The sequence below is a fragment of the Manis pentadactyla genome, chromosome 5, assembly GCF_030020395.1.
Source record: "Manis pentadactyla isolate mManPen7 chromosome 5, mManPen7.hap1, whole genome shotgun sequence".
NCBI lineage: Eukaryota > Metazoa > Chordata > Mammalia > Pholidota > Manidae > Manis > Manis pentadactyla.
Genome location: NC_080023.1, coordinates 1,136,895 through 1,162,603, shown reverse-complemented (window position 1 = coordinate 1,162,603; position 25,709 = coordinate 1,136,895). Strand labels below are relative to the sequence as shown.

The window sequence follows — 25,709 nt, the reverse complement described above, 5'->3', positions numbered from 1 at the left end:
CGTTGCTGGAGCAATTAAGAATGTCCTGTGTGACTCCACAGGAGATGATTCTGGAAGCTTGTGCTTGGTCCTCTGGACTTGGCCCCATGCACCTCCTTCTTCTTCTTTTGCTTCATATCCTTTTGCTGTCGTTGACCATACCTGTGAATAGGACTATATGCTGTGCCCTGCAAATCCCCAGAGTGAATCATAGACCTGGGAGTGGTCTTGTAAAGAAAGGAAAGGCCTGTTCCTTTTCTTTTTTCTAAGCATCGATAAAGATACATGTATTATTTAATAAAATGGGTATTATATCATGTTTTTGAAATCTCTTTATTCAACAAATATCAATGAACATTTTGTCATATTAAATATTCTTTCAAAACATGATTTATAATTACCTTAAATTATATCTTAAATGGCTATGTAATATTGGATGTTTGAGTTTTACAATTTATATTGCTATTATAGGTAATGAAGGTCCTTACTTGTAGAACTTGGTGTGTATCTCCATTCATTTTCTTAGGATAGGTTGTTCTGGGATCTGATCATATGTGTGATCTTGACAGACAAATCGTTCTTCAGAAAGGTGGTTTCTATTCATGTGGTCCATCAGCATGTACCAGGGTAGTCATCTCGCTGAATCCTCACCCATACTAGATATTATCATTAAAAAAAATTATTTGCCAATTTGACAAGCAATAGATGGCATCATTCTAACTTGCATTTTTGAGGCTTGAATGATCTGTTATGTGTTCATTGACTTTTGTCTATTCATGTCTTTTGGATTGAAAGTAATGGAGTTTTCACCTTCTGCGCACATTTTGTGTGACCACTGTTCTGGGCTATGACAATGATCTCGGAGGGAGAGGGCTGTGAGCTGGCACATTACTGTGTCCACCCAGGCCTGCCCAGGCCTTCTATCCACATTGGTGGTTAAGAAGCAGGCTTTGCTCGTGGTGGGAAGCATGGCATCTTTGCCCATTGGTGAGGTACATCCTTAAGAAAGGCACTGATGTGTGCTGGAATTAGCATTAGCCACGGGAGAGAGTCAGTGAAACCCACCAAGGAGAGGGATGGCCACAGCTGCTTCTGTGCGGAGAGGGGCTGAGATAATTTCTGCATAAGCTGAATTTGCCAGCTTGCTATAATAATATAAATATCTCTACCAGGATGTGTCCATGTATTTCTCATTTTTCCAAGGAAGACATACAGATGGCCAACAGACACAGGGAAAGATGCTCCATGTCACTAATCATCCAGGGAAATACAAATCAAAACCACGAGAGCTCACCTCACACTAGTCAGAAAGGCCACTATCCAAAAGACAAGAAATAACAGGTGTGGCTAGTATGTGGGGAAAGGGGAGCCTCCTACAGTGTTGGTGGGAATGTAAATTGCTGCAACCACAATGAAAAACAGTATGGAGGTTACTCAAAACACTAAAAATAGAACTACTATATGACCCAGTAATTCCACTTCTAGGAATTTACCCAAAGAACACAAAAGTTCTTATTTGAAAAGATATATGCACCCCTATGTTTATTGCCACATTATTTGCAGTAGCCACGATATGGAAGCAACCAAAGTGTCCATCAGTAGATGAATGGATAAGGAAGAAGTGGTACATGTACCCAATGGAATATTATTCAGTCATTAAAAAAAGAAATCTTGCCATTTGCAACAACATGGATGGACCTAGAGGGTATTATGCCAAGTGAAATAAGCCAGGCAGAGAAAGACAGATACCATATGATTTCCCTTACATGTGGAATATAAAAACAAAACAAAACAAACAGAACAGCAGTGGATTCATCAACACTGAGAAGTGACTGGTTGTCACCATGTGGGAGGGGTTGCGGTGGGTGGATGAAATAGGTGAAGGAGATAAAGGGGCATCCATCAGTCACGGGGATGGAAGTGCAGCGTGGAGAATGTAGCCAGCGGTTCTGTGACATCCTCCTGTGCTGGTGGACAGTAACTGCACTAGGGGGGTGAGCGCTTAATAATGTGGGTAACTGTTGGATCACGATGTTGTATGTTTGAAACCAATATGACATTGCATATCAACTATACTTATATCTTAGAAAGGGAAAAAATGAAATACAAAAGACTCACAATGTGAAAGCCTTAATAAGCTAATGAATTCCACATGATGGCAAAAACCGTTCGGGAGATGGTAGCGGGAACCCCAAGGGAAGAAGGAAGATTGTGCTGGGTGCCTTTAGGAGGCAGTGGTCCCACTGCATTGGGGGTCTGCAGAGGCTGGCGTGGAGGGAAACATCTCAGGACAGGCCCCAGGCAGGGAGCGGGCCTGGGCAGAGGGCACAAGGAGCCGCGTGCTGACCTGCCAAGCCCCACTGGCCTGTGGGGTGCTTGGGAACAGGGCCACACCCTGGGGCTGACACATCAGGTCTTTCCCCCCCTTTCAGTGTGGGGGAAACCCTTGGGGCAACGTTGTCCCTCTGCAGCTGGGTGGACCCTGCACGCGCAAAGCTGACCCCACTCCCCACAGCCAGGCAGCGCACCCCTGCTGGAGGAGTTGTGCAAGGCTGCACGTTTGTGTCCTCCAGGCCACAATCCATTCCTTCTGGTTGCAATAGAAAACATGGCTGCATATGGGCAGCCATGTGGACTTGGACCAGGGGCAGCAAGTAGCAAGGAGATGCGCTTTGAAGCTGTGCTGTGTGACTAGCTGTTTTTGCTTTGCCTGTTTATTTGAGGTGTGGTCAGTGTGTCATGGATTATGGGGATGCGGTATCTAAAGCCCCTTCAGGTCCTGTGGTGATACGGCAATGATGTACGATGTCTCACTTGTGGGTGTACGTGTCTGTGCTTATTTCTACATGAGTGGCAGCAGCCTGGGTTACTGTCAGCACTGCTGACACTGTAAGCCTCAGAGGAGGGGATCGGTTTATAGTAAAGGGAGAATCTCACTGTTTTGTATAATTCTGAATTTTAATTTTTGCTTTTTTATTATTCTGAGTCCTAATTACTTTTAAGTTTTAATGACATTTGTAATTAAAGATTTACTTTTGAACATTTGAAAAAAAATACTAAGTCACCTGTGACTATGGACGAATCACATAACGTTTCTGTGCCTGGCTCCTTGTGTATAAAATGGGGCTGGTGCAGGATGGATTCCATAGGGTTGGAAGGGGAGTCAAGTGAGGTAAAGCACAGAGCATGGCACCTTGAGAGAAGGACAGGCCTCACTATTTCACCATGGTAGAGCGGAAAGAACGCAAACAGGTCATGGTGGTTCGTGTAGTATGAGCAACCTGTGGGCTTGTTGTCTTATTGGAAAGAACTCGAATTCAATTCCATATAAACAGTGTAATGGAAAAGCATTATTTCGGTCATCAAGAAAGAAGGCCTCCATCGCTGTGGACTGGGCTGTCTCTCCTTCCTGTGTAATCCCGGGCAGCTTACTTGACTCCCTGCTCCTCATTTCTCTTCTCTGTAAAATGAGTGTGCTAGCACTGTTACGCAGCAGGACTGTTGGGCGGGTTACAAGACATCAGCAGTGATGAATGTACAGCAGACACAGGAAGTAGTCTTCATGCCAAGAACAAAGCCCAGTCTGTCTTGTGCAGAGCTGGTCCCCCTGCTGTTCTTTTGCACATTACACGACAGTGAGCCTGCTTGCTGCCTGGAATCCAGATCTGCTCGTGTTGATTTGGCCAGTTGTCATTTGCTGTCATCCCAGCAGTAGTTGTTGATGGGACAGTTTGCCTTGATTTGCATATGTGGGTGTTTGTGCTATTTATAAGCAATTAGAAAGGCACGGAAGCCTGTTTATGGCAAGCTGGCAGATTCAGCAAAACATGGACAAATCTGTTAGCACAGTTTGCTCATGTGCCAGCACCAGGCATTAGATAAACAAACACATTGGCCCATGTTTAAAGATTGCTCTCAAAAAAAGACATGCAACCATTGGCCATATGGTTTATAGACTTGTCCTTGAAATGAGTGAGTTTGACTATGAGACATCTGAAATCTGAAGCCATCTTAAAACATGGCAGTAATTTTTAGGTCTCCTCCCCCTTTTCCATTATGAGGAGAGGAAAACCTGAGGGAGGAGTGTCGACTTACAAAGGCTTTTGTTCCCATTTCTCTCCCGGGCTCTTCCTTTTGGTCTCCTTTTGGCTGCTCGCTGCTCCTGTCAGTGCCCATGGAGGCCTTCTTTCTGGCTGCGTTTTCCTCTATGGCATTTACCACTCTCTACCATGTTTTTTGGTTTGCCTGCACCTGCAAAAATGTGGGCTGTCTGAAAGGCCGAGACTCTTGTCTCTGTACTCACTGCTCTGTCACAGTGGCTGGCACACAGATTAATAAATATTTGTGGAATGAATGGGCCAGAAGAGGCTGTTCTTCTTCTTCCTGTCATCTCATGAAAATGCCTTGGGCAAAGTCGTATGAACAGGGAAGCCGGGGGTTGTAAGCAGTTGAGGTCACCCAGGTTGCTGTGGGATGTCTTAATAGCCCAAACGCTTACCCTGCAGGAAGGTGTAGCACTTGAGTGGAAACAGAGAATCCCTTCAGGAGAAAGCTTCAAAACACAGCTCTTCACATAGCCCTGTGTCTACGTGAAGTGCTGCTGTGGCCAGCATCCCAGGCTCTTTGATCCCTTGTGCAGGTAGGAAATACAGGCTCAGGCACAAAAAAGGGATTTGTGCGAGATCACCTGGATGGAGTGGTCCTGGGAACTACCTCCACCCTCCCAGAGCCTTGGACCTGCCTGCTGCACCACCCACTTCACTGCTAAATCCATTGTTCTTGACCCTGAATGTGTAGTAACAACGGAGAAAAATGTGTCCTGGGTCACATAACTCAGCAACTTATAATAGTGTTCACAAGTCTTACACCTAGAGAAAGGAGTAAGTTTTCACAGTACCTTTACATGTCATAATAACTTGAGTTTTCTCATAAATTTTAGAAAACAAACAAGACCACAGAGAGAGTTTGGGGAGCATCATCTTTAGAAAAAGGAAGAATAATCAAACCAGAGAATTATAGTTTCTGTTCAATTCTTCGTCTAGAATGTAAGCACTTTAGACACCTGAGGTACAGCTTGAGTCTGGGTAGGAGCCATGTGTGGCTGGTCATTATCCATAATTTCAGAGCAGGTGCAGCACCAACTACCCTCTATTAGCCATCTTATTAACTTTAAATCTGAATGGCAGGAGAGGCAGATGGGGAGGTGGGGTGTGAGTGCAGGTGTTTGGTCACTGATGGCTTTCTCCGTCCATGCATTGCCCTGGGATTTGAGACTGGCTGAGCCCATGGAGAACTGATCATTATCTGTCCTCTCGCCAGATGGGACCCTTCATACTGGGTCCACAAGGACTGCTTCTGTTGCAGTCAGGAAACACGGGCTGCTGACTGTTTTCAAATCCTGAAAGTCTATTTGTACCACCCCAAAATCTGAAGCAGAGCTATAGTCCACTGCAAAGCCCCTGGAACTTTGTTTACACAAGGATGTGAGCTTTAGAACATAAATTGGATTTTCTAAATGATTAACTAGGAATAACACTGAGCACCAGACAGGTACATTTCATTTTGTCTGAGTTTAGATTTTCCATCAGTGCTTAGAAAAACAGTAACAGACTAGTCCAGCCTCCTTCTCATGCCTCCGTAACGTCCACGGTGCTTGCAAGAGGGCACGTTCCCTGCCCTTCTTGGGTTTGGATGGTGCTGGTCCTCATGGGTCTTTTCCTGGCAGTGTGCCTCATCTTTGCCTCCATTTTCCCTTCTGCTCTGATGTCTCCTTGAAGAGCAGAGCTGGCTGCAGTTGCCATGAGGCTGGGTGAGACTGTAGGGTGCAGGGTGGTGTAGCTGCATGCCTGCTGTTCCCGGCAGGGATTAGCCATGCAGCAGTCTGGTCAGTGCACAGTGCTCTGTGAGATGAGACCTGGGGCTGATGGTGACAGAGATCGCTTCATCAGGCTGCTCTGGGTATTGTCATCATGGGTAGAAAGCCTTGGGAAAGTATGTGACACTGACTGTCAGCAGGAAGTCAGGGGCTTGATGCCGGAGGACAGAGGAGAAGGAAAGTGGAGGCTGCACAGGGCCACTCACTTTGTCAGGCAAGGGCTTCCTCTGTCTCCCTGCTGGGTGCACACAGGCCTGGGCTACAGCTTACATGTGGTTGGCCAGCATGCCTTGTAATGATGTTTAAACTTACATGGTTATGTTCTTCCTCATATAGTGGGGCTCAAACTGCATTCAGCAAGAAATTTACTCTTGCTACATAGCGGTCCTAAAATCTGGGCTAGTGATGTGGAATGATAGAGAGTAATAGAGATTGCCTAGTCCAAACTTGGTGTCTTTGAGGAATTCAGAGGCAGGACCAGAGAAGGAAATTTGAATTTGCCTGAGACCTACTGCTGTTTCACTGTGGCACTGGCACCAAGCAGCTTGTGGACCTTGCTTTGAACTGTAAGGCAGTGCTTCCCTGGTGCCTGCATATTTATTCCATCATTCACTCTTGTGTTGCTGTGAGGTGCTCCATTGCTGCCATGTGACTGTGCTCCGGAGGACAGCATGTGGCAGGGTTTGTACATTTCTGAGGTTTTCAGTTGTACTGTTTTAGAAGTGCTTACAGCTTCTTATAGGTTGCTAGACATCCTTTCAGAAGCAAATTCTGTGTGGTATATTTATATCTATTTATTTTTAAAGTCTAGTTAGGCTAGAGCCTACTTAGAGTAAATGGAGTGGGGTAGAGGGACAGCGACAGTTCATGGCAGCTGCCCGCTGAACATGCAGAACTGAAGTCATCGCTTCCTAAGACTCACCGTTATGCCATCCTGGTGGCCACACTCTCCAGCTCGTCCAGCATGCGGACATCCCACACAAGTCCCACCTCGCCTGGGTCTCCTTAGTTACATGCAGTTTGAGGCTGTGAGAAAGAGTGGTCGTTGAGAACAAGAATCACTCGAAGGACAGCCTGCTTTCTGCTGTCTGTCCTCAGCTCCCGTGGGGGTGGGGGCTCCTGGGGCTGGGAGCCACCTTCATGGTCACCAGGTCTTCCCCACCTGGTTTTATGGGGATGGGAGACAGACCCTCGAAGGCTGAGGCTTATTAGCTGGCCATGCTGTTTGATACCATGGGGGTTTCGTCTGTACAGGGAACTTACATGCTTAGTAGTAAAGAATGTTTTGACTTCTGTCCTCCTAGGGAACCTACCCTTGCTTCCAGCGAGAAAAATATGATTTCCTTATCAGGGCACCTTGTATTATTGGGTATCAACTGACAAACTGTCGACCTCATCCTGCGCGCAGCCACTGTTCACTGGCAGTGCTGTATACCTGTTGTAGGAGCAGCTCTGCTAGCCCCTAGGACTAACCCTTAGGAGACTGATGGTCTAGGGGGAAGCAGACGTGTATAAGTATTTAGCTGTAAGTGCCACAGTGGGAAGCCTGGTGGGTGCAGGACAGCCCATGTGTCACTGCCGGGGAGATGGCACACCCTCTCAGCAAGTTCCCATGGTGCTGCATCCCTTGGTCATAGTACTCATCACATTATTTTGAACTTCTCTGCTTATGTTCTGTCTTTCCATTAAACTGAGAATGCTCTAAGAACAGGGGTCCTTATTTATGTATGTATCCTTTTTTAAAAAAATATTTCCATGGCCAAGTACAGTAAGAAAAAAGATAGGCAAGGGCTCTTTACTGTTCCATGGAAAATAGATGGACTTAAGGAGGGCGTTCCCAAGCCAGCCAGGGGGAAGATGGGTTGGGCTTACAAAGGTATAGTGGTTTTAGTTTTTTGTGTTTTTTTTTCATTTGAAGTAGTTCAGAGTTACAGAAAAGTTGCACAATCAGTACAACGAATTCCTATAATGTCCTTCAGCCGGATTTCCCAAGTATTTTGTGACATTTGCCCTCTCGCCCACCCACCCTTTCTCCTTCCCTCTCCCTGCTGTGCCCCAGCATATAATTTTTTTCCCTGAAATGTTTAGATTGCAGGGGTGGATGAGAAGAGATGAGTTGGAGGCTTTTGCATAATCTGAGTGGCAGAACGCAGTGGCTTGGCCCTGGTTAGAGACAGAGGTGGCTGAGAAGCGGGTATGTCTGGTGTCTGTTTGAAAGGAGACCCTGTAAGGTTTGCTGATGGGTTGGATGACAAGGGTTTTGAGGATGGCTTCCAGGATTTGGCATAAGCAGCTAGAAGCCTGGAGATTCCATTACTGAGATGGGGAAGGTTGGGAGAAGTGGGTTGGCAAAAGAATCAAAGCTGATGTTCAAGAAGGTCTGAGTGCAGAGGTCCTGAAGTGTTGGGGAGAAAAAGCCGAAAGCAAGACCTCAAAGAGCATGAGCAATTCCTACAGATATAGTGCGCTGAATTTATCACGAAGCAAACAGTGGCCGTGAAGGAGTAGACAGGGGGATTGGCCATGTTGTCCAGTTTCCTCCATTAGGGACAGTGGACATCGCGTGCAGTTGGTTGCCTCCTTCAGCCCCCTTGGGAAGGGTGGGGTAAGTTCAGTTTGCCCACAGTCAGTGTTGGAGATGGGAGTTTGGCGTTGAGGGCAGAGACCTAAACTGGAGATAGAAATGGAGGGGTGACCCCCTACAGGGATGATAGTTACACTCACAGGGTTGGAGGAAATCATTTGGCAATGACCAGTTAGGGGAGGAAAAGGAGCCCGAGGTCCACATTCCACCCGGGCACTTCAGCACCGGGAATAAGGGAGCTTGAGAGGGAACGCAGAGGGGCCAGGGGACAGAAGGGAGGCAAGGAGGGGGCCTTGCAGTGTGCCCTGGTGACTGCACAAGAGGATTTGGGGACAAGGGATATGGAGCTCACAGAGAGCCGGGAGAAGGAAGCCCAGAGCCTTCTAGACCTCTCGCTGCAGTAGCTGGGTTTGTTTAAATGATGTGTTTTAGGTGGTTTGTCATGATGGCTTGAGTATTTCTTAGCATCTATCATAACCTCTGCATCCTGCTCCTGGGGGCAGGGGGCAGATTATCATCCTTTCGCTGGAAAACTAAATGTGTGTAAAATATCTCTTTTAATTATAGGCCCCAAAATGTATTTTGGGTACTACAAAGAAAATTTTCTCTGTGGAATTGGGCCCTTTGGATTAACTCTGAAAGGAAATAATTTTCAGAAGGACACACACTTTTATATATGACTTGTAAAGTGAGAAAATAGTTTCCTGCTTTATTGAGCTGGTAATTGCTAAAACTGCTAATACTTTTGAGAGGTAGCTATTGTTAATGAGAAGGTGTTGATTTGTCATTAAGAGTTTCTGGTCCTTCAGTAAGTTATTGAACCTCCCTGAGAGTTGGTTTTATCACCTCTGAGATGAAAATATCTACTCTGCAGATTGATTCTGTTGTTTTTTTAAAATTTCTAAACAACTTATTTGGCAAAGCTGTCCTCATGAAGGTTATTGGCGTGTCATGAATTACACCCGGGAGACCAGCTTCAGTTTCTCTGGAGAGTGATAGCCTCACTCCACCAATGGCTTCCTACGTGCGACGCTCTGCGTAGACTAGTTACTCATTATTTAACCCCTGTAACTACTCCGCAAGGTGGAGATGATCCTTAGTTTTTTTTCTTTTACATATAACAGTTATACTGATGATATGGTGATGATATCAAAATTTATGGTCTACTTCTGTGCTAAGTTCTTCCAATAAGGACATTAAAAAGTAAAGCCCAATGACAAGGCCCTCTCATCCTTGTCCCCTGCCGAGAGGGGTAACAATGCACCAGTGTGCACGAGGCCACACCTAGAAAGTGGTGGAGCAGAATTTCAACCCAGGCTCCTCAACACCAGCGTCTGTGCTGAGTGGCTGTATCAAGACAATCCCATCATCACATCTTATCGGACGCTGAATCTCATCTGTTTATGAACGAGGCAGCTCCAAGCCCTGAAAGGTTGTTGTGAGGCCAGCTGTCCGCTTTGATTGGCTTCCATTGACACAGTGACATATGTTAGCCAGACCTAGTGCCCACCACCCCTCCCCACCCACACACGCAGGTGGAGGGCCCATCTGCCTGGGGGCAGGGGCAGAGGCAGCTGGCCTTTCAGCCTGCCATCCCTGGAGATGAGCCGAAAGCCCTTTGCAGTCTGAGCCTCAATTTTGTGCCAGCTGTCAGGGGCCCCAGGGGCTTTTCCTGTTCTGCTGTCAGAAGAGACTTGCATGGGAGTAGGGCCAGGACCTCGGCACTTCATGATGGCCAGGTGACAGGAGCCACATTAGCTTGGAGCCCATCTTCAGGCTCCTGCACTGGCCGGCACATCTCTCCGAGGTCGGTAAAGAAATGGATGGTGAGTCAGATGTCCACAGGGAGTGGGGGCAGTCATGGAGGCTGCTGGGTTCAACCAAGGAGCACGTTCGCTGGTCTCCCTGTGGTGCAGATCCAGCACACTCCACAGGACACTGGGGACACCTATGCAGTGGGTTAGGGCTCATGTTAAATGGGGGTCCTGTTCTTCAGCTTTTACTAGACTTGCCTTAAAATACATCTGCCTCTGAGTTTTACACCGTCCCAACTGCTTCTACAGTGTTGGAATTGTGTCCTGTCTTGGATTTCAAGTTTCCCTTTTTGGAGTTTATTTCCCTGAGTACCCAGAGCAGAGGCGAGCATGCTTCTTCTACAAAGGGCTGCACTGGGTCTCCTTTGCAGCCACCTTACTCTGCTGTTTAGTGTGAAAGCCGCTGTAGACAATGAATACATGAATGGGTGTGGCTGTGTCCCAATAAAACTCTATTTACAAAATAGGCTTCAGGGCAGACACAGGCTCTAGTTTGCCAGCCACTTAGATGGATGAGGAAAGGGATAAGCTTTCACACAGATTGAACCCTGTTACCAAGTCATTTTAGGTCTGGCTGCACCTGTCTTTGAGGGCATTGTTACTTAGCTGTCTCCTCTCCTGATTCCTTTGCTGGTGATTTGAATTCAGCTTCTGTTTTAGCCAGCGCCTGGTGCTCACAGGGGTTGTGGGTGGAGGGTGAGTGATGACAGCAGCGTTTTCATGATTTCTTTGAGAAGCATTGTTGCTGGTGCACTTCTGCGCTGCAGATACCTTTTGCTTGGGTATCAGCTCAGTGTGGTGCGGTGCCTGGCTTCTCAAACAGGGACCCCCAGGCTGGCAGTGTGAGCATCACCAGGCAGCTTGCTAGAAAATGCAGACTCTCAGGCCCCGCCCTAGGCCTGCAGAATCAGAATCTACATTTTAACAAGATCTTGTTTCCCTCCAGAGTTGTACTCCTATGAAAGTTTGAGAAGCGCCGGTTTAGGGCTTGCCAGTCTAGAGGACAGTCAGGAAGCATTTTTAAAACTCCTTTTACCTTTGGCTTTCTAATATTAAAGCATAATCATGGAACTTAAGAGCAGTGAAGGCAGTTTCATGTCTTCTCAGGAATCTTGTAAGAGTCATAATTGAGTGTTATTTTCCTGATGGAAAGGGATGTCACAGCCCACTGATGAGGAGTGGTGTAAGAAGTTATAGACTAGTTAAAAAAAATAGCAGCCTGCAGTCACGGCTCCCGTGGAGTGGAACTGGGCAGAGTCCCTGGGTCTGTGTGGGCCTGGTTTCTCCTAAGGCCCGTGAGAGATTTAGGACTCTTCCTGGTTGCAGGGTCTCTATTTCATCTCTCTCAGTCTGTGTGCTTTGATCCTCTCCTTCCATCTCTGGGAGATTTTCATTCCTCATTCCCAGACGTGACCCTCCTCCCATCCCACTTCTGACTGATGGGCTGCAGTTTGAGCACAGCGGGCTGGGGTCGGGAGCAATCGAAAGTGCACTGTGATTGTAGAACTTTGGGGTTGTTGAGGAGAGAAGCTGGAACTGGGAGGAGTCATTTCAGAGTCTGTAGTTGGAAAATCATTTTGGGGAGGTAGAGATGATCAAGGCTTGCTCAGGGAGAGAGTCTAAAGTCCTAGGGGTTACTGTTCCCAGCATCCTCGAAGCCTCTGCGTCCACTTTATACACCAGATCTAGGCAAATGGTTTTGATGACTTAATTAGGCTACGCTTTTTAATTCAAATGAAACAGTGGCTGGAGAGATGGCTGTGATATAGTTGGAAGTGTGAAAAGATGGTTTTGAATAGGATTATCTATTGTCTTGGGTACTGGAAACTGGATCGTATAGCTGGCAGTGTATCCTAATGCCCAGCCTCCCTCTCCCTCCCCTGCCCCTCCTCCTCTCCCTTTGTCCTTGGGGAGTGCTGAGGTCTGCAGACAGGGCCCTCACTCTGGACTATCTATTGTTTCCTTTCCCACAAAGCCTGCTGTCCTAGTAGCCACTTTGGACCTCTGCAGAGCCACAGGTGTTCTGGCCGGGCAGCTGGTGGCTGCAGCCTATGCCAGCTAGGCAATCTTTCATCAGTGTTGAGAGGCCTCAGTGTTTTTAAGCGATGCTTCTCCACACAGGGATGGTGTCAGGGCCTCTTCTGTGCCCTGCTCCTGGAGTCAGCACCACCCTTGAGGCTCTGAGCAGCGTGGGGTCACACAAGAGCTCCTGCCGGGCAGGTGGACTGGCATGGCTGTCCTTTCTGTACCTCAGCTGGACTTGTGGCCTCAAAGGCCATGCCCCTCCCATGTGGCAGCATCCTCACTTCTTAAAGCAGAGCATTAGATAACATACTTTCTAAGGTTTCCTGACTCTAGAAGCCTTGTGGCGGAGAGAGAGCGCAGTCAGTAGGTGACAGGTGGGCTGGCAGTGGGTTGCTGCAGCGCCTTGCTGCCCGGGACCTGCTGAGTGCAGCGCTCCTGCACTTTGCACTTTGCCTGGTTCCTCACTCCCTTCTTGGTCTCGCAGGTCCAGGGGCTGTGCAGCCTCTCTGTGCTTGGTGGGCAGGGACTGCAAACTCCTTGTGGCGGTACTCCTCATACAGCGGGCGGTCTCCCTGGGCCTAGCCCATGGCAGGCGCTTTGTGTTCAGCTGTTCTTTTCTGCCATGGATGGAAACAGCCGTGCTGGCTGAGCTGTGCTCCTGTGCTCCTGCCACATGGGCCGGGGGCCTCTCTGAACTCCCAGGCCTCAGCCGTGACAGGAGAAGAAAGCCTGTTGTCATTTGGATGAGCCCAAGTTTATAGGTTCAGACTTCTTTCATTTTTTTTTGCTTTTATTCCTTCCTTTGGTGAGAAGAAAACCCATTCATGAGTAGAGATGCAGCCCAGCTTTATGCTAATAAGGAGAACTCAGTTCAGTAGAACTTTCTGATTATCTGTGCAAGAGATTAGGGACCCTGCTTTCTTCCTTATGAAAACAGAGTTAGCCCCTGATGTACAGAGCCAGTTCAATGCCTTTATTTCCTGTTTATTGCTGTTGTGTGCCAAAATCTTTTATTAAAATTCCATTTTGCTTTGATTTTCTTAAAATTCCTCTTACCTAGTAGAGTCAGATAAAACATGCAGTGTTTCCTGTTTGATTTTTCTTCCCCTTGACTAGTTAGGGTTTTTCTCTGACTCTGAATTCTGTACCTCTAATGTGTTTGCTACCGTCAGCCCGTGGGGTCCCAGTCCAGTGAAGACGAGAGCACGTCCATCCACTGCTCGGACCAAGGCAGCCACTGACCAGCTTCCTGCCACGGCACATTTGGTTTGCTTGTTCTAGGACTGCATGAGCGTGGACCCATGCAGCACGCCTGCTTCTATGTCAAGCTGCTTTCCCGTAGCTTTTTTGTGATTCATCTTAGTTATTCATATAGATAGCTTGGGTTTTTTTTAACTGCTAAGGAATATTCCATCGTATGAATACGTCATAGTTTGTCCATCTGTATATTTGTTAATGGTCGTTTAGTTGTGTGTGGTTTTTGGCTGTTATAAGTGAAGCTGATAATGTTTTTGTGTGGACATGAGGCATAAATACCATATTGGATAAATATGAAGGAGTGGGATTGCTGAATCACATGGTAAATATATGTTTAGCTTTATAAGAAACTGCCAAACTGTTCTCTAAACAGTCTACCATGTAGATTCCCACCAGTTTCTGCTAGCTCTACCATTTTTCCAAATTTTGATATTACCTGTCCTTTAAATTCTTGTCTTTCCAGTGGATGTATAGGGGTATGTCATTGTGTTTTTAATTTGTGTTAACCTGATAAATAATGGTATTAACATTTTTTAATATGCTTATTGGCTGTTTTGTCTTTTTGTGTGTGTGAAACATTTGTGACTCCTTTGCCTATTTTTTTGTTAAATTGTCTTGTATGTCCTCAGCATTCAGCATATTGATATAAGTGATTTGTCAGACATGGGTATTGCAACTGTTTTCTTCCCGTTTTCTTAATGGTTTCTTTCAAAAAGTTCAACTTGTAATTTTTTTTTTATGTTAGTACTTTTTGGTGTCCTAAGACATCTTGGCCTACTCCAGCCATAAATAATTCTGGTTTTCATCTAGATGTTTTACAGCTTCACTTGCTATATTTAGGTCTCTGATCCATTTGAGTTAGTTTTTGTATATGGAGTGATACCACGGGATAGCCACTCGTTCAACCCCCTTGTTCCAAAGCCTGGTCTTCCTCCACTGAACTGCCCGCCATTACACGCGGGTATTCTCCTGGACTTTGTTCCGCCTCACCAATGCATCCTAACACCAGTGCCACACGGCTTGGTGATTGCAGCCTTGAGGTGGCCTTGAAACTGGGTGATTCAAGTCCTCCCATGCTGGGTTTTCCTCCCCCCATTGTTTGGCTGTTCTCATTCATATATTTTAGAATCAGCTTGTTAATTCTCATCCCCGTTCCCCAAAATGCTGCTGGGATCTTGATTGGGATTGTGTTGAAGCTCTAGATGGATCTGGGGGAAGAATTACTACATGAGTGGAACAGAATCTCCCAATCTGTGAATACAGTATCTCTCCTCTTATTTGGATCTTCATTAAATTTTCTCAGTAGCACTTAATAGTTGTCAGTTTATAGGTCTTTTACATATTCTGTTAAATTTTTCCTTAAGCATTTCCTGTATTTTACTGCTATTTAAATGGAACTAGTTTTTCCTTTTCTTTCACTTTTTAATTGTTCCTTGCTAGTATGGAGCTTATTATTTTAGAGAGAAACTGACAAGTAGTAGACAGATGTGGAGCCTAAGAACAGGCAGGGGGCACTCAGTCCCCAGTGAGTTGGGCTAGGAGGGCGTAGCTGTGCCCAGAGGAGTCCTGACTGGTAGAGATGTTGGGGCACACTCATTTCAGAAAGCGTGGGCCAGCATCAGAGGCGGGAGCCCAGGAATGTTCTGAAAATGTTGACATGATATTATATGTCAATTATACCTCAGTATATAAGAATCAAATTGTGGTAATGTATTTATAAAATAAAAATGTGTCATTTTAACCATTTTTGAAGTACAGTTCAGTGGCATTAAGTACATTGACATTGTTGTGCAACCACTCCTCCACCCTGATACATCTCAGAACCTTTCCATCTTCCCAAACTGAACTCTGTGTCTATTAAACACTAACTCCGCACCCCATCCCCAGCCCCTGGCACCCACCACCCTGTTTTCTGTCTGTGAATTTACTTCTGCTAAGAAGCTCATATGAGTGGAATCACAGAGTCTGTCCTTTTGTGACTGGCCTGTTTCAGTTAGTATAATGTCTTCAGGGTTCTTCCATGTCATCGCATGAGTCAGGATTTCACTCCTTTTTAAGTCCAAACAATAATTTGTTGTGTGGATGGACCACATTTTGTTTATCCATTCTGCTGATGGACACGTGGGTTGCTTCCACCCTTTGGCTGTTGTGAGTACAGAACCATTCATAAGGGCAGAGGACCTCTGACATGAAGGCAGGTATTTGAAGCTAGAAAATCTGACATAAAACTGGTTGACTACATGCTTTTTTCATAACATCCATCATGATTTCTGGCTGTTTTTATTCATTTGCATACTATGTGTGTGTGTCTCTAACTTGAACATAGAGATCACGTTTGTTTCCTTTTGTCATTGTATACCCTACACTTAGGTACCCAAGTACTTGTGCAATGAGGTTTTTTTTAGTAAATATTTAAAACATTCTATGATAAATAGAGCAAAATTGGTGTTTTCCTTTTCCATCCACCTATTGTCGTCATTCTTCATATCCTCTTGACAGGTTGTGCCTCTTTCTGCTCCAGCCTCAGCACACCAGTCCGTCCTTAATGCTGCTGTCAGTCTCTCCAAATAGAAACCAATCAGTGCCGCTTTTTCTCACGATCGCCTGTGACTCTCCCTTTCGTGGAATCATGGTTTGTGAGTCCACATGTTTACCTGCTGCTTTAGGTCATGAAGTCTTGGATGTCAAGGGCTTGCTTTAAAATTTTGATTACAATGTCTTGAACAAAGTCAGTATTTAGTTCCTGTTATTACTGAATTAAATTGAACTGATGTAAATGAAATGGAAATACTATGCTGTCAACATAGTGTTTACAAGAGCTTAGTTTTTTGTGTTTTTTTAAGAGCTTAGTTTTTTAATCAGTTGTCTTCCCCTTCTGGCTTCAGAAATCAGGAAATCTGGTTCTGTGGAGGTGTCAGGTGACATACATTATTATGATTAATAATAGACACGTGCACTTCTAGGTTTTATTTTTTGCTTTCTACAAAAAAATAGAAAGGATATTTTCTGAAATATCTAGATTTTCTACAATATTGATTTTTTCTGAAAACCACAGAAGGGTAATTTCCTTTAGGGCCGCTTCATCCATCTGTGTGTTAATCCACCTTTTTAAGAAGTATGACAATGTCTGGGAGTGTGTTTTGTGGGTTCTTACATCCCTTCCTTTGGAGACCCGTGCTGGCTGTGTAATCCAGAGGGGGAGTCCCGGGACTCCGAATGCACGTGTGTATACTTACCCCTCTGGAAATGCGGACTCTCCATGGGCTATTCGCACATCCTTTAAAGATCCGGCTCTCAGAGTCAGTGCTGACACTGAGCTGTGCTGCCTTCGTCTAGTCAGACCTGGAGAGGGGCAAGGAGAGGCCTTATTTGCTTTCTCTTTTCAGATTCAAATTAAACTGGCATTAACCAGGGGCTTTTATTTGTAGCCATCTTCGGGGCTCTGCAGCAGTCTTTCTGGGCACATAGCTGTTACTATTCCCACATTGTAGAGCATAGCTTTGGGAATCAAAGGAGTTAGTGGCTTTTACTCAGAGACATTGGTCGTCCAAATGATGGTCACCTGGACTTTCAAGGAGTTTCAGATGCAGCCTAGCTGAGGGAGACTTTCCAACCACACAGTATTTAAAACCAGCCGTGCTGCTTTTTCTGCGATTTCTCAGATCAACCTTTAGGCAGCCCATTTAGATGATCTGCAGAGGCCTGTGGAAATACTTGGAAGAGTTTGCATGAGGAGTCTTAACTGTAACCCTATAAGGGAAAATATGCAAGCGCCTTGCTCGGGCGTCAGGCACTTCGCTTTGGTGTCACACAAGTTCTCTCTCCACAGGCGCACTTCTGGGTGTCCTCGCGCTGTCTCTGCAGCCTTGGCAGAAAAGGGCCTCACCAGGCAGCCATCCACCTCTTGAGAAAGTGGACTTGTCAGAATCATTCTTTTGCTGCTCTTGATGTGTGAGCTGTAGGAGTATCACAGATGATGGTCACTGTGGGAGGACCATCTGTGGTGTTTTTCTTTCCAGTACACATCTTGGGAGTTTCATCTGTTATGGAGACCTGAGAACAAGTGAATGAATCCACCGCATGTTGAGTGTCTGTGTTTGAGCGTCCATGCCAGGCATTGTCTGAGTGCTCGGGGTACAGAAAGGAGTTGGGCTTTGGTCCCTGACTACAGATGGCCTACTGACTGCTGGAGGAGACAGACCGGTTAACCCAGCGTAGTGTAAGAACTGGAGGCCAGGCTGAGTCTTGGAGGGAAGCTAGGTGAGAGGCAACCAGGTAGGAGAGGCGTGGCGGTGCTGTGTGTGTTGGGGGCAAGACAGGGCCACACAGGTGAAGCCCACCTGCTGAGAGCAGCAGCGTGTGCCAAGACCCGGGGCAAAAGCAAGCCTGCTGCGAATAGGAGACTGCTGCTTGCGGCGGAGTCAGGCACCAGGCGGGGAGAGGAAAGGGGGAGATCTGGAGAGGAGAGCAGAGGCTGGTGTGCTTGAGGTTCTGACACAGGGTCAGAGAGTCGTTGAGAAGAAGAATATAGGGGCAAGGGCAGTGATCTGAAGAGCAGATTGATTTGGGGGCCAGCCGTGGCTCAGAAATTGTTTGTTAATTGGACCCCTGAATCTGATGCAGGGAATCCTTGGTGAGGGGCATGACCTGCACTTCACGCGGCCAGCTGTCCGGCACCCCGGTGCCCAGGCCCCGGAGACAGTCCGTACAGGGAGCAGGTGCCGGCGGGCAGGCAGCAGATGGGCTGCTCTGCGGACTCTGGACTGTGCCTGCGAGTGAGGCTCTGCGGGCAGGGTGGTGAGCAGGCATCCACGGTTCGGTCCCCACTCCCCAGGAGCTCATGCTTTGATTTTTATGCTCTCTCATCGAACAGTCTTTTCTTCCTACATCTACATCCCACAAACCATAACCCATTTCTTTTTTATTTTATTTTATTTTATTTTGGTATCATTAATCTACAATTACATGAAGGACATTATGTTTACTAGGCTCCCCCCTTCACCAAGTACCCCCCCACATACCCATTCACAGTCACTGTCCATCAACATAGTAAGATGCTGTAAAATCACTACTTGTCTTCTCTGTGTTGCACAGCCCTCCCCGTGCCCCCCACCACTATACATGTTAATCGTAATGCCTCCTTTCTTTTTTCCCGCCATAACCCATTTCTTTTACTTTGTTGAGATAAATTAAGTCGCTGCCAAACCTGAGCCAGAGGTTTCCTTTAAATAGTAGAAGGAGGGTGGTGATTCCACGGAGGCCTGCTGGCTGGTTGCATGAAGCACTCTCTGTCTGCCGGACCGGGACTGTCTAGCCTTGTTGCACTTTCCCTTTCGTTCCGTGGAGACACTAACCAAGCACGAGAGAGCGGATCGGTGGGTCAGCACGAAGAAGCCTTTTGCCAGGAAGAAGGGAGGTCTGCTTTTCAGATGCTTTGAATGTATCTAGGAAGGCCTCCAAGCAATTTCCCTGTTGCCTTAGGGATCATAAATTCTTGGCCAGTCTTTTGTGTGGTGGGGGCATTTGGGAAAAAAGACATTCTTCTGGAAGTTAGTGATTTACTCCCTGTCCCGATTCCAGTCTGTGTTGAGTGACCTTGCCATTCCATCCCGAGTGGGGTCACAGACGTTCAGGGTCAGGGTGTTGAGCAGAGGGGGAAAGGACCATGGTTCTGGTAGGGGGTGTCCCGGCTCAGCTTGCTGATGTAGGCCAGTCTCTTAATCTTTTCAAATCTTATTTCTGCTACCAGCATATTTCAAAAATAATGTGCTTAAGTATCAAGTGAGATCAAATACATTAAGAGTATCTCATAGAGTAGAGGAGAGAGAAGCTAGTTACCATTCTGGATGCAAGCCCCTTCGGCCCATCCAGGGCACATGGTTGGGAGGGGCGGGGGAGACCAGCCTCCTGGTAAGTCTCCCATTCTGTGAGCCTCCATCGTGCCGTCAGCAAGTTGCAAGAATCATCTACGGTTGTAAGATTTGTTTTTTTAGTGTAAACACTATTAGTAAAAGAGCGATGTAAATACACTTTGAGCAATGACCTTGAGGGTGTAATTGTGTGCAGAGCCTCTTCTGTGTCACAGGAGATGGTGTATATGAATTTAAATGATGAGGAATATAACCTCAGAGGAATTCACATCCTCTGCCACCATGAGCAAAATTTAGAGTCAATGTGATGGTGTAAAAAGTAGAGACATTAAGGTCAGGTAGACCTGGTTCTGATTCCCATTCTGGCTCTTATTTTGAACTCTGTGGCCTTAGGTAACAGAGCCTTTTTGTCTCCATTTCTTGACCTGTAAGATGGTGAAAATGATGCCCATCTTGAAGAGTTACTGTGAAGGTCAGTCATAGTGTGTGTGATGCTCTCAGTACCTTGCCCGGCACATGGTCAGTGCTTGGCGGTGGCTGTAATTCTCTGCCAAACATCCGTGTGGAGCAACAGACACGGGCTGCAATTCATTGTGCAGGAAATGGAGGAGCCTGACTCGACAGCGGCCTGGCCAGAGGGTTGCAGTAGCAGCAGTGCACAGGTGAGCCTTACTTGGCCATGGAGAGCAGTCCTCCTCTGTTGGAAGCAGAGTGTGCGGCAGTGGTGGCTGGTGGGTGTGGGTAGGGGAGCCCCAGGCAGCACTTGGAGGGGGGCGCTTGGGTGCATCTTTGGGAGCTGAAGCCGATGCCCGGAACCCTGGTGGCTTTGCCCATCCTGCAGAGGGCTGGCTCCCAGCTGGTGAGAGAGTGACGTCGTTGTAGGCTCCTTATGCCTCTGGCATCCTCCTGCCTTGACACACATGTTTCATAGGAACCCCGTTTACACGGAAGCCTCTGCTGCTGGTTACTACCCTCGGACTTTAAGGGAAAAGGCAGGCCTGTTCGTATTAAGAGTTTTAAACTGAAAATGGTGGCAGGAACATCTTCTTCCTTCCTTGCATCCTGGTGGCCTTGTCTGTGCCATGTCTGCTAGATGCCACACCTCTGATGTGCATTTGCTGAGTGCGCAGTTGATGTTGGACACCGTGAGGCACCAGTGTGGTTGGCGGGCGGTCGGGAGCTGGGCAGCCTGGTATGTAATATATGGCACTGTGTGGGCTCAGGTGAGATGTCTCATTGTCCTAGTGTTTTCTAGGACTAGTTCCCTTAATTTTATTTGACTGTCCTATTGCCTCTTTTTAAAAAATGCCAAGGCAACTCACAGGGCCAGGTCACCTCAGAAAACAGTCCGCGGAACAGTTGCCATGAAATGGCCAAAGCAGGGCCTTTGGAGTCAGGCTGTGCTCAGATTCTCGCCATCATGCTCCAGCTGTGTGGCTGCGAGCAGATTAATGACGAGGCGCAGCCACTTGTCTGCTCAGTGACCTTAGGCACATCTATGTGCCTCAGTTTCTTTACCTGTAAAATGGGAAAAGGAAGAGTGCCTGCCCCATGCCTGGGAATCCAGAGGAATCCATATGTGTAAAGGGGGCACGACAGCGTCAGGTACTTGAGTTGCTGCACGTTTACTTAAAGAAAAGTAGGCAAACGGGCACTGGTGTCCTCTGCCCGTGCGTGGGGCCGGCAGCATCTGCGTCCTCGTGGGATTGAGGTGAACCATTGCCTGTGGGTGCCAGCCCCATGCCTTTCACACAGTCATTTATAGAAGCTGTTAATTCTCTCGCTTTCTAAGTCACTTACCCACTGCGGGGCGCTCGCGGCTTCCTTCGTGCATGGTGCTGCTAGGCCACCGCACGGTTTTACGAGATGAGCCCGCATGAACCCTGCTTTTGACCAGCTGACTAGCAGTGTTTGGAAAAGGAAGAACAGAAGCAAGCCTCAAGGGGACTAAGTGTCCAGGTAACAGCTCAGCTGCTGAAAGAGGAAAGGGTCTTGGTAACAGAAGAGGCCGGGGGAGAGGGAGGCGTCTCGTCCACATGCCTGAAGTGACTGTCGGGCGTAAACGAGGATCCTGAAGAGGAGCAGCTCCCCAGGCTCTGGTTTGGGATGTTTACATTCTGAGGTTCGAAGAGCTTGGCCACAGAACCTTCTGGTGGCAATTTCAGGGGAAAAGAAAATCACACAGGTAGCTTGATAAAAAACAATGAAACAGGTGACTCACGGAATTCAAGTGCATTTCCACAGGTAACTACAAAAAGTGCAGGAAGGCCTCAGGCATCCAGTCAGTTGGTGTGTCTGTCTGCTTTCCTCTCTCCTCAGTGGTCTCTTCCTCTGGGTGAATCCGCACACCATCCAGAGTGTCTCAACTTCCTTCTTTCTTCCTCTGTTAATGGCTGTCTTCCCGCGGCACATGCATGCCTAGACATGGCTCCCGAGTGAATGTGTCTTCAGTTCAAGAGACCCCAACTGACTGAGAGTCCTTAGTCTCAGGGAAATATAGGAAAGAGAACCTGATTGACAGCTTGGCTTCTGGTGATCCAGTTAATTAGAGCCTGGAGGGGCTGGGCTTGTGGGCATGCAGGGTGGCAGTGGCTGCTGTGGGCCCCCCGACGGTAGAAGGCGCTGCAGTCTGAGTGTGGGCTGGGCTCTGCGAACTGCCAGCCAGAGGGGTCGGCATACAGCTCTCCATGGAAACCCTGGAGAGAGACTCAGGTCTCAGATGAGCTAGGATGGAGGTGGTCATAGTCCTCGTCACATGTTCTGATGCTTCTAGCTAGAGCCCAGGTACAATCTTGCAGGATAAATATGATTTGGCTACATGCAAGAGAAGCATTTTTGGTAAAAGAATATATGAATGAAGATGCAGGATAGGATACTATAAGTTTAACATAGACCCATAGCAGCCCATCAATTTTTGGATAAGGTTCATTTTTTTGTGTGGTAAAATGTATGTAGGATAAAAGTTGCCATTTTAACCCTATTTGAGCATATAGTATCATTAAGTGCAGTCACATTGTGTATAATCATCACCACCATCCATCTTCACAACTTTTTCATCTTCCCAAACTGTAATTTGCCACCCCAAACTGAACTGCACCCACTAAACACTTACTCCCCATGGCCCTTCCGCTCAGCTCCTGGCACCCACCACTCTACTTTATGCCTCCATGATTTCGACAACTCTAAGAACCTCACCTAAGTGGAATCATGCAATATTTGTCCTTTCATGACTGGTTTATTTCACTGAGCATAATGGGTTCAAGGCTCATTCATGTTGTGATATGTGCCTGAATTTAATTCCTTTTTAAGGCTCAAATATATCCCACACTTTATTTGTCTATTCATCCATCATTGGACATTTGCGTTGTTTCTACCATTTGGTTATTATGAATAATGTGAGCAGCCATCATTTTTAAAGTATAGCTGAAGTTGTTTTCTACTTAGAATCATCAAAGAAGTTGTTTCACTAATAAAAAGGACCTTATGGGCTTACTGAATCCTACCTCTTCATTTCATAGAGAGAAATTGCCCAATTAGGAAAAGTGAGCAGCTCAGGGACACACCTTGCCTACTTTGAATTCATTAGCTATTTCTCTGCCCACTTACCTGAAATGAGCAGAGCTGTGGTAGTTCTGTAAGGGGGGCCTCAGTTAGGATCTTTAATCCTGGAGGGTGTTGTACACTTGTAGAAAGTAGATTTGGAAAGAATCCCGTAGATCAGTGGTTCTCCAACTTTTTTGCTTAAAGAAGCCTCAAGATACATACTGAAGACCCCAAAGAGCCCTTGTTTATGAGGGTATATCTGTAGGCCAGTGCCTGCGCTTGTATTTTAAGTTCTCTTCGGCATGTGCATCTCTGTTGTAACTGCACAAACATGCTCACAGTCATCCTGGGATGCAGCCAGACCTACAAAAGCAGAGTTGGGTGTTGAATTTCTGAACCATGTCCCAGTGGTTACTTGAAAACTATTTGGCATTTTAAATCCCCGTCTTCTTCCTGACATTGAAACTTAATATGCAATCGACACCAAACAGTGATGTCAGGCTTTGGGGTCATGACTCCATCAGTTGGCAGCCTGGCATTGGAGCTCCTCCTGCATGACTATTGCTGCCTCAGAGCAAAAGTGCAGGGTTGGGCATTTGTCTAGAAGATGGCATGTGAATCTTTTCATCAACCTGATGTCAGCCAACTTGTTTTTTGCAGTGAAATACTATATCCAATCAAGCTAGAATGAAATGCTTTGAGTAAAGCTTAGCATTTATATTTTGATGGTCATAAATCAAAGGGTCTAATGGTACCCTTCCTCTCTGCTGTGTTTTCAGCAATGGAAGAGTTAATAGTTGAACTTCGTCTGTTTCTTGAACTCCTGGACCATGAGTATCTGACGTCAAGTGTCCGAGAAAAGAAGGCGGTAATCACTGACATGCTGCTGAGGATGCAGTCACCCAAAGGTCTGGCCCCTTCAGACATCTGGTCTCTCTTCCTCTACTCTCTTTTTGCCTCTCAGTCATCTTTAATTCCATCTTCGTACAGTGTACATGTTTGTTCATTAATGCATAAATTTGCTTACTTGTCAAATCATCGTAGAAGGCCTAACCACACACCAGGGTCATGTTAGTCCCTAGGCTTAGGAAGATAAAGCTTTAAGGTGCTTACAGCAATGGGTGTGCTGGAGTCCCCGAGAGCCCCCTCCATTCACGGGCTCACTAGATGGACTCAGCATGTGGTAGGACTTTCTCATGCTCAGGATTTGTTCTAACGGTAGTAGGGATGTGCAGCCAGGTTGTGAGGGGAAGATACAGGCAGGTCTGGAGAAATCCGTGTGCAGGCTTTCCGTGCTCCCCCTCCCGTGGGGGTCACACAGCCACACTCTTTCCTCAGCAACAAAAATGCAGCATCCTGGGTGTAACGTTGCTATTCACTGGGGCTCGTTAGAGACTCAGTGCCCCGGGATTTTATTGGGCTGCTGGCATATACCAAAAGTCCAGACTCCCAAGAAAAGCAGGTTTATTAGTCAGGTTCTCCAGAGAAACAGAAACAACAGGATGGATGGATGGGTGGATGGATGTATAGATAAAGAGGAGACTTAATGCAGGAATTGGCTTGTACAGTTACGGAGACTGGGAAATTCCACATCTGCCATCTGCAGGCTGGGAAACAAGGAAAGTCGTGACCTGAAGGTCTGAGAATCAGGGCACTGATGGCCTAAGTCTCCACCTGAGTCCAAAATCTTGAGAACCAGGAGGGCCAACATCCAGGGAAGAGAAGATGGATGTCTCAGTGCAAGCAGAGAGAGCGAATTCACCCTCCCCTGCCTTTTTGTCTTATTGAGGCCCTCAGTGTATTGCATGGTGCCCACCCCTTTGGGGGAGGGCCATCTACTGCACTCAGTTCACTAGTTCAAATGCTAATCTCTTCCAGAAACACCCTCACAGATACATCCAAAAATGATATTTTACCAGCTATGTAGGTGTCCCTTAGCCCAGTCAGGTTGACGTATAAAATTAACCATCACAGCAGGTGTTTGGCAGAAACCACATTGTTTGCACAATCTATGCATAGTTAACCAACCTGATAGATTCAGGATGATGGGAACACTTTGGAAATACACAACTGCTGGCCAAGGGCCAACCCTGCAAGCAGGCCTTTGTAAAGACAGCAGCCTCTGGCCAGCCAAGCTAACTTTGTGCACAGTGGGTAAGACAGAAAAGCAGGTAGTGATAAGCTTGCCAGTACCGTTGTAGGGACACCTAAGGGGAGGGTCCAAGTGAGAGAGTGGAGGGGTGGGGCCAGGGCAGGTCTTGGAGTATAGGCATGTTAGGATCCAGACAGCTCTGTGGGAGAGGAGATGCAGGGATTCCTTTCTGAACAGCTTTATTGAGATCCCATTCACATACCATTCAGTTCACTGGGCTCTAGTGCTTGAAGCCTGACACGACACGATTAGGTTTGCATCCTGGAAAGCACACCTCATCAGTCTGGGTGATGGGCTGAAGGATCTGGTAGCCGACTGCACGTGAGCAGAACGAGGCCCAAGGTGGTGCAGGGGCTGGTCTCTGAGACTGCACCCTTAGTCCACGGGTAGGTGCCAACCTGAGCTGAAGTCCATGTGAAGCAACTGGCCTCTGAGGGGTGTGGCATGGGAAGAATGCAGCTCCATCATTTCTCCCTGTTAGTGTTTCCATTAGTCCTTTAATCTTTTTCTTTTTTCTTTTTTAGCCACAGATTCTTCACCTATCAAATGGGAAGAATAATACCTACCTTGCAGGATTGTTGTAAAGGATTAGAGAGAATATTTGGGAAGT

The 25,709-nt window shown here is 46.8% G+C and overlaps 1 protein-coding gene across 4 annotated transcripts in view; it reads left to right on the top strand.

Moving 5' to 3' along the window:
• Positions 1-25,709, top strand: part of AFAP1 (actin filament associated protein 1) — a 159,494-nt gene that overhangs the window by 46,872 nt on the left and 86,913 nt on the right. For 2 of the 4 annotated variants that reach the window (XM_036921359.2, XM_036921360.2), the window contains exon 2: positions 23,727-23,855. The exons of 1 other annotated variant lie outside the window; for it this stretch is intronic. In XM_036921359.2, coding sequence (XP_036777254.1) covers positions 23,729-23,855 — 127 coding nt within the window. In that variant the 5' untranslated portion in view covers positions 23,727-23,728. Of the gene's footprint in view, positions 1-17,788; positions 17,810-23,726; positions 23,856-25,709 lie in introns of those variants that run through there. One more of the 4 variants, XM_057501992.1, reaches the window with a different exon arrangement.